The 20192-nt window shown below is 39.4% G+C and overlaps 1 protein-coding gene across 1 annotated transcript in view; it reads left to right on the top strand.

Annotated features, from left to right (window-relative positions):
- Nucleotides 1–324: 324 nt before the first annotated feature.
- The window catches only part of LOC142160952 (alpha-2-macroglobulin-like), a 102249-nt gene continuing 82381 nt past the window's right edge, over nucleotides 325–20192 (top strand). Inside the window, exons 1-7 of the mRNA XM_075216092.1 lie at nucleotides 325–429; nucleotides 6361–6544; nucleotides 7569–7731; nucleotides 8068–8120; nucleotides 14142–14162; nucleotides 18860–19013; nucleotides 19094–19178. Coding sequence (XP_075072193.1) covers nucleotides 362–429; nucleotides 6361–6544; nucleotides 7569–7731; nucleotides 8068–8120; nucleotides 14142–14162; nucleotides 18860–19013; nucleotides 19094–19178 — 728 coding nt within the window. The 5' untranslated portion in view covers nucleotides 325–361. The remainder of the gene's footprint in view (nucleotides 430–6360; nucleotides 6545–7568; nucleotides 7732–8067; nucleotides 8121–14141; nucleotides 14163–18859; nucleotides 19014–19093; nucleotides 19179–20192) is intronic.

Below are 20192 nucleotides of genomic sequence, written 5' to 3'. Positions count from 1 at the left end.
TGATGAAGTGGAAATTGACAGAATAGACAGACAGTCATCTGAAGGTGGAACCTTCAGGACCTTACTAACTTAATTACCTGTGATTTTTATCATTGACTGTAACACATTATTCTCCCTGCCTACAGACCTCCAAAATCTGTACATTGACCCTTAACATAAAATGATTTGTTTACCTATGTGGAAATCCACTACACCTCCATAAGCCTTGAGCTGACCAGTCACTGCTTAACAAATATTTGTTGTGCTGTGTTCAATGTCCATCTTGTGTACTGCTGGCGGGCACTGTGAGTGGGTGTAAAGAGATTATATAACATAATAATGCAAACACATACAGTCACTAGCTGTCCTGTGGTCCTGCACAATGGTGTCCCGCACATTGGTTGTAGGGCTGATCCTACTGCATATCTCTTGGACATTGGAAGCAAAACTGTGAGTGATTATATGTGCATCTGTATGTATGTCTGAGATGAATACAAACTTCATCTTGTATGGGCTTTTGTTTGTTGTAATCATGTTATGTTCTATTCCTTACACACAATATGATCCGTTTTCCCATAACACTGTACAGAATAACAATATGCACGACTTTCTTTTTGGCTTACAAGTTTAAAATAAGTTACCTACATGCGCTTCTTAGTATTAATATTATTAGTAGCAACAGTAGTATTAGTTATAATATAAGTAGAAGAAAAAGAAGAAACAGAGAAAAGTTTTGTGAAAGGGTGAAAGACAAAAATAAAACTACATAACCACTAAACCAAAACATTGTGTTGAAATGCGGTCTTCATTGTAGTAGTAGTAGTAATAATAAGATTAAAAAAACTGTATATGAAGTAAAATAGTATTTTTACAATAATAAAGTATCATTGTCATCAAATTACCAATTCAATTTTTTGCACTATTAACAGACTCTCACGATTTACAGAAAAAAACTAATTAGTTTCACAACCTGTATGTGTGATCTTGTTGAAACAGCAAACAATTACTGACAGTGAATTAAATTGCACTGTGATAATTAATGTGTGTACAAAATTCCCCTAAATATTTTATTGTGGCTTTAGAGAAATATCATAATAAATCTAGCACAAATCAATAAATCCGTAAATATACAGACATTTGTTCTTAGCGGTCACAGACCACTACATTAATTGCAATATCAGCCGGTAACATCTACATCTTCTTATTTGCCTTTCAAGTTATTGATTAGCATTGGGAGCAAACACAGAAATAATACAATGCTGGGTAATACACACAGAGAAATTCAAGAAGATTGCAAATGTAAAAAGTGCTAAGTGGGCTATATAATCCAGTCACACAGTGTGCATATGTTAAATATACACACATGTATGCATGTATGAAAGGGATCAAATGGTGCTATCTGCATGAGGTTCTGTGAATATTGTTCACCCTGATACTAGGTTACTTGGCTTTTGATTTAATTAGCCCAGCTGGATGCATGTTTTGTGAGGTTACAGAAATTAGATTGCAAGCTCCACAGGGCCAATGTGCCTGAATAAAATCATCACCGCTGTTGAATATATTGGCACTATATAAATATGTGACAATAATAATATTATGAAATGGTCATCCATTAATCAATTTAATCTCAGGGAATCATATATTACTGCAACTACTACTACTAACTAGGGTTAGACAAATTTTTAGCGGAAAGGTGTATCCAGGGATACGACCGTTAATTAAAATGAAGGATAGTAGGGGATATAGGGTAAAAATAGGACTGCAATATTGAGTCTGGGGGGATTTTCACAATTGAAACAGATTGGCGGTTGCTTACTCTGCATCAATTTCAAATATAAGTGCAGGATCGCAGGAGATCCAAAATAGGTTGAACTTGATGGACTGGTGTCTTTTTTCAACGTCATCAACTATGTTACTATGTACTACTACTACTACTACTAATAATAATAATAATAATAATATAATAATAATAATAATAATAATAATAATACTGCTATTGCTAGTACTACTACTGCTACTAGTACTACTACTAATACTACTACTAATGATAATAATAATAATATAATAATAATAATAATACTGCTATTGCTAGTACTACTACTGCTACTACTACTACTACTACTACTACTACTACTACTACTAATAATAATAATAATAAAAAAAAAAATAATAATGCAAAGATAATTAGAAAATATAATTCATTATTGTTTAGATAAATGGTAGGGATACATCATTACCTAATCTCATAGTCTCATATGATGCACATTATTGCAAATGGCATTGTTATGTGATTTTTCAACTGTAAATATGCAAATATCAGACTGGTCTTCTGCCATACAGTGATGAGAGGAGAGTACCTAATACTGGCCAGTGAGGAGTACCCCGATAAGGATACCCTCTAATCGGTATAACTGCTGCTATTCAAGTTCTTACATTTTTCCATGTGGTCTTTTTGAATGTGATTTTGGGTTATTTTCTGCAATGGTCAGTGTCAAGGAGTCCCATCATCTGACACTGTTCGATAATACAAACCATATTACTGTACCTGTGTAATCAGCCTGACCTCTTATCACAACTTAAACTGTATGACTCTGTCTCACGTACCAGAAGTATGCAAAGTTCTGTAAAGAAAATCCACTAAGGGGTTAACTGCACAATCAGCCGGAACTTAATAACATTTACTTGTATTATCCCCTATTGTATGCCCTATGCACAACCTACTGTTTCATGGTAGGCCTTCAAGGAGACAGGACAACAGGACATCTCAGGATTCCTAGAAGAGACCCCTTCCCCAAAACTAACTCACCTGAGATAATACTGTCCAATCCATGGGAATTGGGAAGAGTTTCAAAAGGGACAATTTTCAGGGACAAGCTGCATGTTGTTTGACTTTGAGAAAAACACTGACTGGCGGCTACGGCTCTATCAGACTTAAGTGACTTGATTTCTTAACGAAGCACTGCTGTACCCTGCATATATTATAAGCGTCCATGTCTGCTGATAAAGAAGTTATCATACATCTTCACTGCTACTCCTAAGTGCAATGTATTGTTGCCCTTCATGTGTATTTTGTTACTTGCCGTGTATTGTGAGTTGAAAGTGGTAATCAGAATGTGGGAAAAAAGTAGCTATATATATATATATACAAGTTAACCCGTGCATGATACTCATGCATTCTAGTCAAATCAAGCTACTTAAGGTGTTAAAAAGGTTCTTGTCATCTTCTTCGCCACACACACACGCCACTAGGCTTTTATATATTAGATAATGCTAAGAATTTAGTAGGTCAGTGTAGTATATAACTCCGCCCAGCAGGTGGCGCTGCAGCTTGAGCACTCTGTCACCTGGTAGTTTTTTACACACACACACACACACACACACACACACACTAACACACGCCGCTAGGCTTTTATATATTAGATATATATATATATATATATATATATATATAATCTATATATATATATATATATATATATATAATATGTGTGTGTGTATAATATATATACACATACACACACACTATATGGACAAAAGTATTCGGACGCTTGACCATTGCACCATCAGGGATTGCTATGACATTGTATTTAAATACATATACTTTCATATGGAGTTGGCAGCGATAACAGCTTCCACTCTTCTTGAAAGGCTTTCCACAAGATGTTGGAGTGTTTCTGTGGGAATTTGTGCCCTTTTATTCTGTAGAGCATTTATGAGGTCAGACACTGATGTTGGACGAGAAGGCCTGGCTCGCACTCTCCGTTCCAGTTGATCCCAAAGATGTCCAATGGGATTGAGGTCAGGGCTCTGTGCAGGCCAGTCAAGTTCTTTCACACTGAACTCATCAAACCATGTCTTTGTAGTGCTTGCTTTGTGCACTGGGGCACAGTCATGTTGGAATAGAAAAGGGCCTTTCCCAAACTGTTGCCACAAAGTTGAAAGCAGAACATTGTCCAAAATGACTTGATATGCTGAAGCATTCAGATTGCCCTTCACTGGAGATAAGGGGTCTAACCCAAATCCTGAAAAATAGCCCAATACCATTATCCATCCTCCACCAAATTCACAGTTGGCATAATGCAGTCAGGCAGGAAACGTTCTCCTGGCATCAGCCAAACCCAGACTCACCCATCCAACTTCCAAACATAGAAGTTTGATTCATCACTCCACAGAACACATTTCCACTGCTCCACAGTACAGTGCTGGTGTGCTTTTACCACTCCATCCGACACTTGCAATTGGTTTTGGTGATGTGAGTCTTTCATGCAGCTGCTCGGCCATGGAAACCCATTCCATTAAGCTCCCAACGCACAGTTTTTTGCTTACATTAATGCCAGTGAAAGTTCGTAACTCTTCAGCTATAGAATCAGCAGAACATTAGCAACTTTTACACACCTTAGCAGTTGTTGATCCTGCTGTGTGATTTTACGTGGTATTCTGCTTCAGTGAGCTGAGTTGCTATTGTTCCTAAATGCCTCCACTTTCTAATAATATCACTTACAGTTGACCGTGGAATATCCAGCAGGGATGAAATTTCACAAACTGTTTTATTGCAAAGGTGGCATCCTATCACAGTACCACGCTTGAAGTCACTGGGCTCTTCAGAATGACCCATTTTGTATCACAAATGTTTGCAAATGGAGCCTGCTTGGCTAAGTGCATGATTTTAAACACCTCTGGCAATGGGTCTGATTGAAACACCTCAATTTAATAATTATTTTGGTCACAGCTTTATTAAACACTTCCAATCTTGTATTTGGCAGACAACGGCGTGCAAGGCTAATAAAATTTACCACCTTTTTCCAGTTCCATCTGGAGAAATAGGGTGTGTTCTGTCTACCATGTAGGCACTGCAACAATGACCTCCTGAGACCAGCCCCCTTGACATAAATCACCCTCTAATTGCTGAAACCTGGAACGTTGCCCATATTGGCACACATGCGCTCTAGGACTCTAGACACTCGCCGGCTTTTTTTTACTACATCTGGTGCACTGGAACAATGTGCGGCATAGATTAGGAGGATTATCTAAGAACCCGGAGAATACACCTTAGTGTAGGGTAAGTGCACTGCCCCTTCCTCTGATTGCCACCACATAGTTCCAGATTCTGTATTCTTGTTATCGGCTTTTTGATATATGAGACTTTAGTCCGGTTCACGGATCTCTATCACACGGCATATGTTTAAGGTCTGCCCGCCAACCAGCATCTGATACTTGCTCGTGTATCACTCATCATCTGATTTACATTTATTGAACTTTAGCGGATACATTACATTTGCTTCACAAGATTTACTTTCCAATCTACCTATACGGCCTGCCCGTGGATTACATATCAAGCTATCTGCTGATATCTACTGAACGTTAGCAGAGACACAATACCGTGGTCTAAGGAACTATATTGCACTGACTGATTACCTTCACGTATCACCTTTATTACAGTATACATATACTGTTTGCTTTTTTTCTGAACATCACATCTTGCTGTTATTTATGCTTCATGTTCCTTTCTGTTTGCAGAAAGCCGGCTGGCTCAAGCAATAAAAGCTATCTACCTGTCCGTGATTTAGTGGATTTCAAGACTGTGTTTATGGACTTGTTTTTCAACCATTAGAATTTGCACGATATTTCTGTATATCTGTCTGATTAAGTGTCTGCTTACCTATTGAACATGCAAGTTCTTTTTACCTTTACCTAATAAATACAAATATGCCGGCTGGCCTATTTGTTGCAACGCACTAATTGCCTTCCAATTACTTATGATTGTTTGGTTCCTCCATGCACACCATCTCGAGTTTTCTCTCCCATCCCGCTTTCCCTTCACGCGCCGGGGAATCCGATTACTATTACCTCTAAGGGGTTGGGACCATTCCACTTCACACTATCCCCTTGGCTGCATATACATTTCCTTGGGAAGCGCTGAATTTCCACATTTCCCTGTCTATTTGTTGTCTGCCCCCCTTTCTTCATGCCGCTTGCATCAGGCCACATAGCGACCATTCTCCCTTATCCGTCTTCGGTTCCATTGCTGCGCCTGCGATTCCTTAAATATTTGTATAAGTTCCAGACACTTGCCAGAAGAAATTTAAAATAAAATTTAAACTTGAGGAGCAATTATTACTCTGCATCTCCCCTCTGCGGATCATTGTTTGTTACCTGGAACTTACAGAGGACCTGTGAGGCTGTCTGTTAGTTTCCTGCCATTTTGTTCCTATATTCTCTGCACTGCCTCTTGGTATTTTTGTTAGTCCAGCTAAAGAACAATAACATTATTGCTGTACCTTATCAATCATTCTCTTAACTAATGTCATAATAATTATTTAGACTCTTTGGAATAAATCCACCACATATGTGTAACCTAACCTCCCTCTTTATTCTCCTCAGGCACTATGCTGTCATCTTCCCCTCTGAGATTCGGGCCAGACATTCAGAAAGTGTCTGTTTACACCTGGAGGGAGCTCAGGGAGAGAGCAGAGTGCAGATATCTCTAAACCTGGATAAAAAGAATACAACCCTCATAGACAGGAGTTTCCAGCAGGAGTCAGTATTCAACTGTATTCCCATAGAGGTAAGTTCGCAAAACCAGGAGAGGGGAGGAAGGACTGATCCATCTTATCCTCAAGCATTGTGATTTGGCTAAATAGAATTGATTTTATTTTTCACAACATCCAATGGCTATAAACAGTTTCCACCACCTTTGCCATTTTTGCCTTTTTTTTTTCTTGGAATTAAAATGGATTTTTATTACCATTGATCAACACAAAATTATATGCAATGTCAAATTAAAATAATTTAGTGTGTGCCAAGTCTTGTTTTAATCAATAGGCCTCTTAGTCTCTTCAGATCACATGATAGTTTTCCACTTGGTATCTGGGCTTCTCACATTCTTTCTGATAAAATCTAGGTGAGATTTTAAGTGATATTTTTTTAACAATGGTTTCCCACCCTCCCATTAAGCACAGATTTATGAATAACTTGGATATTGTTGACACATGGATAGTTTCTCCCATATCCGTATGGAAGAATATAACTCTGGTAGATTTGTGATAGTCCTCTTGGTGGCCTGTCTAGCGAGTGCTATTATCACGTGGAAGCTCGGTTTTTAGGACAGTCTGTTCTAGACAAACTCCCATTGAGTCTCTCCATTTTTTTTATGATGGGCTTGACAGTGCTCTGGGGCACATTAAAAGTCTTTGAAATAAAGTAACATCCTGTGTGTCTCACAGACAAGTATCTTTATATTGAAACCAATGGAAACACTTTAATTGTACTGTGAAGACAAGCGATTATAGCAGGAATTATTTCGGTATACCTTATTAAAAGGGTTCACTACTTTTGTGATCAATTGTCTGTTTTTTATTTGCAAATAATTAAGAATAAACTGTAGGGTTGTTTTATATGACATTACATTTGTGTTTGTCAGTTATAAAAACTCTAGAATAAATCTCCCTGGATTTCATAGTTTAAGAAAATAAAATGCTGAAAATTCCAAAGAAGTGAATACTTTTTATAATCATTTTACTTTTGAGACACTTCAACCACCATTAAAGATCATCTATTTAATAGCGCTATCACTCTGTACATTTTTATAGGTTCCTGATCCTTCTCAAGGCTCAGAAGAGGTTGGTGCACTGGAAATCTCCATTGAAAATGCACAAGAGAACATAACCAGAAGTAGTAAAGTTCTTGTGAAGAAGAAAAGGACCAGTGTTCTGGTCCAGACAGACAAAGCTGTGTACAAACCTGGACAAATTGGTAATACTTAGATTAGGAAAAGGTGCAAAACACTTTTCTAATCCCCACTAACTTTATGTAACACTTATATATATTTTTTTTATTTTAAAATTCAGGCCCAATGACAAATTTATATCTTTTACATAAATAATTCACACGTAACAAACCCTGAATATACTGTTCTGATAGCGACCTCATGCCTGGAGTTGATTTCCAAATTTAGGTGTGAGAATACATTTATTATCTGACATAAACTCAACATTCGTTTTTGTACTCATTTGATATTATCACAAATATGTTGATCATACAGATTTTCAAGCATACATAGAAATTTATTCTGCATTTATACTTTTGCAGTGAAATTCAGAATTCTTTCTCTTAATGAAGATCTGCAACCAGAGAAGAAATTGGTAAGCATGGATAGGAATTAAAGAGAACGATATCCATTCAATTACAGACAATGGGCCTGATTTTGAGTTTGGAGCAAAGCAAAGAAAAGGAGTAACTTTACTCCTTGGCAAAACCATGTTGCATTAGAGGGGGAGGTAAATTTAAACTATGGTGTCAATTTGTACCCCTTGATTTGTGTGGGGATACCACCCTTAGCTGGGATGGAAGTTACCCTCTGTGGGATTCAACTCACTCGGGTAGACCAGGATATATGCAAAATAAGACTTTATTACGACAGCACAACACCACAAGACGTTCACAAGTTACAGGGTAAATGGTAGCACGTATCCTCCAGCAGCCTCCTGTAGTCAGCACTCCAAAGTCATAATCTCTGTCCCTTTCAGGGTCTTATCCTTCCGCAATATTACCACTACCGTTTAGCAAAACAGTTATGGTGTCTCCTAGCCTGGGTTAGTAGCTCACACCAACCCTGTCCTGGTAGGGTTCCCTCCAGCGGCACCACAGTGCCTGGCCCAAAGTCCTTTTCACTGATGTCTTCTACACCAGGATCCTCCAAACTAGCCTGGCTCTCCTGGCATTCTCCTCGCCCTATATTATTTTCTCTGTACCCAGGAAGTTGGGTCAAATGTCTCAAAACTCCCCTTTACAGAAGGGGCCTCCCAGTCAACAATTTAGCTGCTAGACATACTGTCCCTGTTACCTTGATTAGACAATAGAATGGCTTGACTCAATTAGCTGTTTTGGCTGGATACACTACACATGGGGTTACAATAGTACATCAAGGAATGACACTGCACGCTTACATGGAACAATAAGACTTTTGACACATTATATCAGCAGGGTTACACAATATAAGTCTGTGATACCTTTTGATACAATTACATTTATATTGACACATATTGATACATTTCCCCATGCTATTTCAACCAATATATTACTGTGGAGGCACATTACATATGAGTAGAAGTTCTAACCTCATTACCTCTCAGGTTATCTGTTGACCTAGCTAATTAACATGGGCTGCCAGCTAGTTAACTCAGACATTGTTCTGATTACAAACCTCATCTCAGCTGCACCCCATACAATACACATTTGAGACAAATGGTAATTACATTAGCTAGCACAAGCAAAATGACTGCTGTTGTTCTGATATTTTCACACAGTATGGCAATATTGTTTCTATTTATACTACATACAATATCACAGGTAATAGTATGGGCAAAATGTATCCAATAACATGAAATAATAATACACATAATACACCAATGCTCTGGTGTATATACTTAGACTGGGCAAAGGATTAAAAAGTACAATAAACCGTGAGAAACGGGTGATGGTTACATAGTTCTCAGTCCAGTAGCACCCCGTTTCCTCACATTCCTCCCCTACTTTTTAAACTTGAGCCCCAGTCTCTTCTGCAGACACTACTGCAGGTTTTATGTGGTCTCCCACGAGATGAACCAATTTCCTGCTGGGCTGTGCGCAGCCTCCAGCGTTCACTTGCTGCACCTTGTTATATTCTTGTAGCCGCCAGCACCTATCAATTCCTAGAACCTCTGTGGGAAGTCTCGGTCATCTGCTCCAGTAGCTACTCTGAGCCCTGCTGTCTAAGAGCCTTACTGACTGCCTTTCCCTGGTTGTCTGGGGTCCTGTCTGGCTATGCCTCCCCCTTCCCCAGTTCCCTTCTGCACTGGGATTACTCATTTTCGCAGCCTGCGTCCGCTTATGGACTGGCTTCTTGCAGGAATCCTGCTGCACACTATCTCCTACAGGGACTACTGAGAGTAACATCACGGAGTCCTCAATGTCCTGCTTTCTATGCTGCCTTCTCCCCTCCCGTGTCCGAATGTCACTGTTGCAGCCCTGCCCTAACATATTCTTGCAGTCTGCACAGTTAGCTATGTAGCGGTCTACATCCCTCGCTATACCTAACCACATGAACTGCTGTCTGAGCCTGGCTCGAGTTCTCCTTTTTCCTCTGTGATCGGTACCCCCTTCCTCATGGGCCTGAGCTATAAACCGATCCCGATATTCGGGTGGGACTACCAACCTGTATTTATGATTTGGGCTGGACACCGTATACAGTAACCCATCCAACCAAGCACAATCCTCTACCACCCCAGTCTTATACGACATATCTGCTAGTGCCCGCATCCCTTCTAGATCTGGATCTAGTAGCTGGGCTTCTTGCAGTCTAGATTTATCCTCCTCCCCCAGGACTAACCCCCCCTCAGGATGGTCTTGGCTACTCACCCTCAGAGGCCCGGAGATGGTAAAGAGAGGTTGCTGATACCCGTTAGTTACTGGCGTGTAGAAGTGGTTGTTCTTCCTCTGCCTGGGGCTCACCTTTCTATGGGCTTTTCCAACAAAATAATTCCTGAGGTCTTGCCCCAAATCATTGCCCAAAATCACCTCATTGGACATTCCTGCCATAACTCCAACTTCCACCAGGTTGTTACAATGGCCCCACTGCAACTGGACTTGGGCTGTTGGAATCTCTGCCCATCGTCCATCCTCCATCCTAATTTTAAAGTACTTGTTGGGGATAATTCTTCTGGAATCCACCAACTCGGGGGTGTACCAGGGTGATGGCTGCCCCACAGTCTCTAAATCCTTGGGCTTTTCTGCCATCCACCCATACAGGTTTCAAGTGCCTGTAAAGGCGTCCTCCTGTTGTTTGCCTCATGTCAGCCACAGCATTGCAAGTGGCCTTTACCCCCCTCGCTTCTGGCGCATCAGGGTGGTAGTGTTTGTTTTTCCGGGGGTGGCTCCTGCCAACAACCCCCGTGGGAGGGAATTGGTCTAATTGACCTCCTTTCCTGGGACACTGCTGTTGAAGATGTCCCCAGTATTCACATCGAAGGCACCACTTCCCGACTTGTCCCAAGTGTGGTATTGCTTATCCTTGACTGCTGGGTCGCCTTTGGCCTTCACTCTGCCCCTTTTCTGCTTTATCCCAGGACTGTGGGTTACACTTTGCCACCCAATCCTGAAGGCTGGGAAATATCTCAGTCAGCCCTGCTTTTACCAGCTCAAGTCCTTTTCTCCGGATCCACTGACTGAGGACGTGCTGCAGCTCTTGACGAAGCTGACCATAGTCATAGCTTCCACTGTGCACTGCTGACTGGCCTGGGGTGGGGGATGTTTGTATTGTAGCTGCAATCTCCTGAATCCTTACTGGCTGCTCCTGGTCCTCATACAACTCATTGGCTTTCAGGATTTCTGCAACATAAGTCCCAACTTGGGTGCCTTCCACTGCTGGGACCTCTGCTATTTTCATCCTGCCCGCATTATCGAGTAGGCACAGGTCCCATTTGCATAGTTTTTCCACTAGTTGTGGCCTGAAGTCATCCTGGGTAGTAGCAATTTCCCTTGTCTGGCATAATCCCCGGAGTTCATCCAGTTTTAGGGAGTTATACTTGATCATGTCTCACGTTTCTTGCAACTCCTCTGATAGGCTTCCTTTGGGTGCTGTGTAGCCCGTGCTGTGCTGTACCTACAAGGCCCTTGGACTGCAACCGCTTGCGTCCCTTGCAGCCTTCCCGGTTCTTGCAAAACCGGGCCGAGTGATCCCACTGCTTGCCACCAAATGTGAGGATACCACCCTTAGCTTGGATGGAAGTTACCCTCTGTGGGATTCAACTCACTCGGGTAGACCAGGATATATGCAAAATAAGACTTTATTACGACAGCACAACACCACAAGACGTTTACAAGTTACAGGGTAAATGGTAGCACGTATCCTGCAGCAGCCTCCTGCAGTCAGCACTCCAAAGTCATAATCTCTGTCCCTTTCAGGGTCTTATCCTCCCGCAATATTACCACTACCGTTTAGCAAAACAGTTATGGTGTCTCCTAGCCTGGGTTAGTAGCTCACACCAACCCTGTCCTGGTAGGGTTCCCTCCAGCGGCACCACAGTGCCTGCCCCAAAGTCCTTTTCACTGATGTCTTCTACACCAGGATCCTCCAAACTAGCCTGGCTCTCCTGGCATTCTCCTCGCCCTATATTATTTTCTCTGTACCCAGGAAGTAGGGTCAAATGTCTCAAAACTCCCCTTTACAGAAGGGGCCTCCCAGTCAACAATTTAGCTGCTAGACATACTGTCCCTGTTACCTTGATTAGACAATAGAATGGCTTGACTCAATTAGCTGTTTTGGCTGGATACACTACACATGGGGTTACAATAGTACATCAAGGAATGACACTGCACGCTTACATGGAACAATAAGACTTTTGACACATTATATCAGCAGGGTTACACAATATAAGTCTGTGATACCTTTTGATACAATTACATTTATATTGACACATATTGATACATTTCCCCATGCTATTATAACCAATATATTACTGTGGAGGCACATTACATATGAGTAGAAGTTCTAACCTCATTACCTCTCAGGTTATCTGTTGACCTAGCTAATTAACATGGGCTGCCAGCTAGTTAACTCAGACATTGTTCTGATTACAAACCTCATCTCAGCTGCACCCCATACAATACACATTTGAGACAAATGGTAATTACATTAGCTAGCACAAGCAAAATGACTGCTGTTGTTCTGATATTTTCACACATTATGGCAATATTGTTTCTATTTATACTACATACAATATCACAGGTAATAGTATGGGCAAAATGTATCCAATAACATGAAATAATAATACACATAATACACCAATGCTCTGGTGTATATACTTAGACTGGGCCAAGGATTAAAAAGTACAATAAACCGTAAGAAACGGGTGATGGTTACATAGTTCTTAGTCCAGTAGCACCCCGTTTCCTCACAATTTGTAACATGGTTTGTCCTGGTGCAAAGTTGCTCCTTTTCTTTGCTTTGCTCCTAACTCAAAATCAGGTCCAAAGACTATATAAGGAAAATGGACATATATTTATTTATCTGTACATTACTTATGCTCAATTGATTTATTATTTTATAATAATATGCTTGCTTTCAATTGATTAAAAAATAATTGGGAATTTAGATACCTCTAAAAATTATTATTGTATAAATGTATTTTTTCATCAAGTTTATTTGATTAGACTTTTACAACATAAAAAAAACACAGCAAAGATAATATTCAAGAATATACATAAGGAGCTGTACGTGCATACGTGCTGTATCTTGAATGAATTTGCTCTGTGCATGCATCAGAACGAGACTTATGCCAATGAACGCAATTGCATGCAATTCATGTCTGAAAGCAAATGACACTTATGACTGCCTACGACTTCAAGGGCATGTGTTCTGATGTGACTATATTGTACATACACAGGTGCGTATCCTGCAGTCTGTTGTATCTGTTAACATATGGCGTGTAACATTTAGGCAGAGCGTACTTATACCTAGATATAAATCGAAACTCATCTCGAAATCCACACGAACTAGAAGATGGATGGAAACACGCTCTAGTTCTGTGCCCTTTTTTTAACCTCCAGTTGCGTTTTTTCATGTCTGTGATACAGGCGCCTATTTAAAAAATCAGTCTGATTACCAAGTTTCGAGAGGGGTGTGGGGGGGGGGGGGTAATTATGATTATGCTCCCTAGTCAATAAAGTACTGGGTACAAATGTTACAGTTATGTTGATAGCACATAAATAATATTTAAATAATTAATGAATTCTTCAAAGGAACATCTGCTATATTGTATATGATCACAGTGTCATGACGATGTGAAAATATCTATGAGATCAACAAAGTATGCTTGATTATAAATAAAAAAAATCTAAATAAAATAAACAAAATAGCCCAACTACTTATTTTCATATCCCAAGACTTAATTATTATTAAACAACATGGTATACATTGTAAACATTTTTTTTAGCAATGGAATAAAAGAACAATCGTACTAAACAGCTAAATTGATGTTTGTCCAGCTTTACAGCTGTAGCAGGGACACTGAGAATGGAGTAAAACCCAAAATACAGAAGATTACCATTTTCAGGAACACAAAGCCCACAAGTTGTAATTAAATTATAAGTACATATTTTTAACTATCTGTTTTTCCTTTTTTCAGCTTCCAGTTGTTGAGCTACAGGTAAAACACGTAATACATATACTTAAGCAATAAAAAGCACAAATATTATAAATGCTGCATTTCTGCTACACTTGTCTGATGTAGGGAAGTTAATGTACTGAAAGCTGTAAACGTAGCTTCTCCAGTTTGCTACTGAAAGGTGTTTTGGTTGCAATTTAATCCCCTTTTTATACGGTATTACACAGAGCTAGAGTAGGAGCCCATGGGGCCCAAGGCCAGGTACTGGTTTGGAGCCCACTTTTTCTCATCAGTCCATACCAACATTCCTTTCCCATGGCATTCTCTATCACCTTTCCACCCTACCACTCCATTTATAGTACTTACCGTGTTCATGCCTGTATAAGATTTTCTCTTTCCGTCTCTTTAAATAATAAATGAGATGAGCAGGATTCCAAAATATAATATTTCTATAGTTTATTATTATAATGATATTATACATAGATACAGCCATACTGGACGAAGCAGACATACGTCCAGGGTCTCAAATGCCAATTGACACTCTATATTTGATTAACTCCTACATTTATAGAGATGATATACTTTATTACTTTAAAACACACCTTCCCAGCTTACATCACTGCTGGCACTCTATCATTAAAGTAACATGTTCTATTGGACGGTCATTTCTTTGACCCTTATCCGGCAATATTGTGAAATACAATCACATGACAATTATCTAACCTGTTGTTTTGTTCATGAATTTTGCAATAATGGAAATTTACTAAAACATGTCTCTTGTTATGCAATTCTGTATTTTTCCATTTTCTTAAAACACAGAAACAAAATTCAAGTTCATTGGTTCATTCTATTGAGCTAATTGGTAATATAGGGTTTTTGTTAATAATTACCTCTACATGCCCCCAATATTATTTCTCCCTTTTCATTCTCATGTTCAACATTGTGAAACATATAACCTATATACATATAGGCCTTCAAGCAGCTAGCACTGGGAATAATTATGTACACCACAAAACCATAGAACTCTTCACAGCCCTTATCAAATGAACAGATGCATTGTCACTCACAAATAGAATAAATAAATGTCCTGCTAACCTCTTACTTCCAATCAAGCATCATCATATTCCCAAAGAGAACTCACTTCCCACTTCCCAACATGATATAGCAGTTGTGGAACTACAAGCATCAGTATACCTGGTATACTGGGATTTTGTAGACACTGGAGGGGTGCAGGTTACATAGTACTGGTCTGCTTAATCTATCTACATATTGCTCCCCCATCAAGTGACATTGGTGGATTGGGTGAATGCAGCTCCTTTTTTTCACGAGCACAGCGGTGTGAACTGGGACATACCTCCTGGTTGACCATGTAATTGGGACAAAAATGATGCAGGACAGTTAACAAGTGACAAAATCAGGACTGCCCCACCAAAATCAGAAAGATGTCAGACTGTGCTGTCTTCTACTATCTGTTCTTGCAGTTTTTACTACCTGTTGGTGCTAGTGGTTTATTAAGCACGGTTTCTGCCTGACTGGAGCCTGAAATGTTAGGGTTCTGTTTAGAAGAGGGTTAAAAAAAAAGTACTATTCACCTCTTGGAAACCTGAGCAATGAGTGAACACTTTAGGCCTGCCCCCCAAACAGCGGGAACATTATATCAATAGTGAACACATATAATTATTATGTCTTCTAACCCGCAATGAGCTCCACCATTAAAATAATAGCATTCATGTTTAATAAACAGGGATCCTTCCAACCAATGTGCTCCATCATTACATTAATAGCATTCACATTTAATAAATCCCACAATAACTTACCCCATTAATTTAATGGCCCCCACTTTTAAAAGAGATATCATATTGCATTATTAGACCACACAAAATATAAATAGCCTCACTTAATACCTCATTACATTAATAAACCCCACATTTAATAAAGAGTCACCATTTAACATTGAGCTGACTCACCAACATCCACATTTAATAAAGAGCAACAACATAAAAATAGTCCCCCACATAAAATTAAAACCAACCCACTCTGATCAGCCTATTAAATTTCCTGTTGCTTACTGCCTCTGCTCCCCTCACCTTCCTTTCTGCTCCTCCCCATCCCTACCTTACAAATGGGAAAGCCCCACAAGATCATACACAAGATTAACAGAAGAGTCTTCAGCATTTTGCATATGTTGCAGATCAGGTAAGTGTGGCGGTGATGGTGAAGTCTTAATATTAATATTATCTTGGAGGGATAGTATTAATGCACTGTTTAAAAACTGGAAGAGGTTATAAAGGTAATGAGGGGGTTATTAATGTAATACGCGTAATAATGCAATGTGTGTTTCGGAGAGGGTATTAATGTAATGTAGATCATGAAGGTTACGTAGTGTGCCTAATAATGTAAAATTGGGGCTATTCATGTAAAGTGGAAGTTGGTGGGGGCTAATAATGTTATTTTTAGAACTATTAATATATTGTAAAAGAAAGGAGAGGTGAGAAAACAGAAGAGAGGAGAGGAAGAAGTAGGAGAGAATTGAAGAATAGAGAATGCAAAACAGGAGGTGAAAAGAGAGAGTACAAGAATGGATTGCTGATTCACAGTGCAGCTCATAGGTGGCTGGCCAAGGGAACAGGCCAGCACTGGCCATTTCTGTGCTTTCTTTTGGCTGGCCTCTCCCCTTAGCCAGCCACCTCCCAATCTTAGGCAGCTAAGTGTTACAACCCTGGGACTCTGATGCATTGCCCCCTTCTTCCCATACCCCATAATGGAAATGAGGAAGTCAGTGAAGGTTGTTGCCCTATATAAGCATGATGCCAAATAACTGCAGAGCTAATATGGGGACAGGAAAGATTATATACCACCGCACCAAGTATCTACATATCCAGACTGATATTTTTATCACATATGTAATTATATCTTATAGCTGGATTGGTGCACCTTAACATGTGGAACATTTCAGATTAAGAAGCACGTGTCATAGAAGAAAACATGTTTAGTAAGGGCACTCTGTATTGATCATATTATTAAAATATACCTTTTATTAATTCAATTTTAAAATATTCATTTAATATTCCCATAATAAATCTGAGAGTCATAGGCAGCGAAATAATAAAAGAAAAGAAAAATGTGGTGAATAATAAAGATTTTAAAATAAAGATGTTAATAAAACGGCAAAAATTGCCAAGCCTCTCTATGTTGTTTATCTTATATAACCGAGAATATGATTCATTATTAAATTCTCACGCTGAATGATAAATAGTGGGGATTTTATTCAATGCCTTTGCTATTAATTAATTCTCCGTGTATTGTTACACTAAATATGTGTCCAGAAGTTGTTGTTCATTACTACCATAAATGGTAACACTGGTCACAAGGCTAGTCTGTTCCGAGAGAATATTTAATTGGTATTGAGTTAGTTGTTACACCAACCAATAAGTTCTCATTCACCTCTGTTAATAATGTCATAAATTTATTCTCATCTATCCGATGCTAGCTAATGTTATGTAATACCACTTTCATACTGCCGCCCCGGCAATATCCCGGGTTGTTAACCCGGGATATTGCCGGTGCACAGGGCAGTATAGATAAGAAGATTCCCGGGTCAGGCGGGTTCATACTGCACCTGCCCGACCCGGGTTTTAGAAAAAAAAAGTGTAAAAAAATGTTTTAATTAAAAAAAAATACATAACAAATGTTTACTTAACTTATTTTCAGCCAGCGGTGTCTCCGGTGCGTTGCCGGCTGTCAGGGGGACCTCTGGGTACTAAAATGACGTCATTTTTAATGGACTAGAAATGACATCATTTTAGTACCCAGAGGCCCTACTGACAGCCGGCAACGCACCGGAGACACCGCTGGCTGAAAATAAGTTAAGTAAACATTTGTTATGTATTTTTTATTAATTCAAATCTTTTTTTTTTACTTCCCCATTTTTTTTTTTTTACAGTATGAATGGTGAGACCCGGGAATTACATGGGTTGCACCATTCATACTGCAGGCGAGCGGGGTCCAACCCGGGAATTACCCCTCGCAAAATCCCAGGTCTAAGTCCTGGGATTTTAGACACGGGATTTTGTGGTTGGACTATTCATACTGCACCAAGACCCGGGTTTTTCAGCGTGCCTCTGCAAAAATCCGGGTTTTTGGTGCAGTATGAATGGGGTATAAATGCCGTTTTGGTTACAGTATAACTTCGGAGAGTCTGAATCCCTCTTTGTCTAATATCATCTGTCCTTATGCAGGCTGTTGCTGAGTAAATACCGTGATCAAATTACACTCTAGCCACGGAGAAACTAAGACCCTCTTATAACTTCCTCCTAATAAACAGGACCTCTATTCGATATCATCGCTATGTCTCTCAGGCAATTGGGATGAATATCCCTCTAATATCATGGATTTTATGCTCCAAACATATTATTAAAACAGCAAGGATTGTGGCTGAGTAAATGCCATGATCGAATTGCACTCTAGCCTTGGAGAAATTAAGTCCCTCTTGTAACTTCCTCCTAATAAACAAAACCTCTATTTGGCATGTCTCTAAGGTAATTGGGATTAATATCCCTCTAATATAATGGACTTTATTCTCCAAACATATTATTTAAACAGCGTGGACTAATTATACAACATAGCGAGGCGAACGCCGACATTCGCCTCGCTATGTTGCATAATTAGTCCACGCTGTTTAAATAACAATTCACTAAATCAGGATAAAGGTACTCAGTAAATGCTTATTTCTCTTCAAGGATCCAAGCAAGAACCGGATTGGTCAATGGTTGAATGTGAGTCTCAATCAGGGATTTTCTGAGCACTCCCTTCCTCTCTCCTCTGAGCCGCAGCTGGGGGAATATTCTATTCGGGTGAAGGACACAGTCCATACCTTCATTGTGGAGGAATACGGTGAGAAACCTTCTTAAACTGCAGTATTAAAAATGGGTTCCCTGTGTCATCTCTGACTTATTTCCAATTTATCCCTGCAGTGCTTCCAAAATTTGAGGTCACCCTTCAGTTCCCTAAGTTTGTTATGTTTAACAGTGAACACTTCTCAGTTCAAGTATGTGGAAGGTGAGTGGAACATTCAGGCCAATTTATGTGAAATCTTTACTAACAAGTTTAAAAGACATTTATGTAAATCCTTCCCTCATCTTTAATCACTGGTGAATTTGAAAATGTAAGCAACAAACTACTTAGTAACCATCACCCAAAAAAATAGCTTATAAAACCCAAATTATAACAAATTATCAAATAAAAAACATGAATTGTACAAACATGAAATACACATTGCTGTACTATGACCACTCATCATTATCATCATCACTAACTTCACCATCACCGATAATTTTCCAGATTCTATAGTGCATTAAATAATCATATGGCTACGGTTCAGTACAAGATATTAATACATGGATGCACTTAATAGAACAAATCACATGGAGTACAGAAACAATTTAGTTAAGAAAGGTACATGGGTACAGATAAGCAGAATAATAAATGCATAGATGCAATTACCAGAACAAATTGCAAGGTATCATCATCATCATCATCATCATCATTTATTTATATAGCGCCACTAATTCCGCAGCGCTGTACAGAGAACTCATTCACATCAGTCCCTGCCCCATTGGAGCTTACAGTCTAAATTCCCTACTATAGACACACATTCACACACAGAGACAGACAGACAGAGAGGGAGAGACTAGGGTCAATTTTTTTAATTGCAGCCAATTACCCTACCAGTATGTTTTTGGAGTGTGGGAGGAAACCGGAGCACCCGGAGGAAACCCACGCAAACACAGGGAGAACATACAAACTCCCCACAGATAAAGCCATGGTCGGGAATCGAACTCATGACCCCAGTGCTGTGAGACAGACGTGCTAACCACTAGGCCACTGTGCTGCCCATATATATATATATATATAGAACCAATTCAGCATAAGACATAACAAGGACAAGTGAGGAAGACAGAGAGTTGACAGATATGTTACATAGGGTAGAGAACCCTGCCTGTGAGAGATTATATTCTAAAGTGTGGGGTTAAAGAGAGACAACAGGAACAAAGGGAAGAATAAGCTTAGTGT

The sequence above is a fragment of the Mixophyes fleayi genome, chromosome 6, assembly GCF_038048845.1.
Source record: "Mixophyes fleayi isolate aMixFle1 chromosome 6, aMixFle1.hap1, whole genome shotgun sequence".
Lineage (NCBI taxonomy): Eukaryota > Metazoa > Chordata > Amphibia > Anura > Limnodynastidae > Mixophyes > Mixophyes fleayi.
The sequence above is the reverse complement of the archived record's forward strand: the minus strand, read 5'-3'. Positions and strand labels throughout refer to the sequence as shown.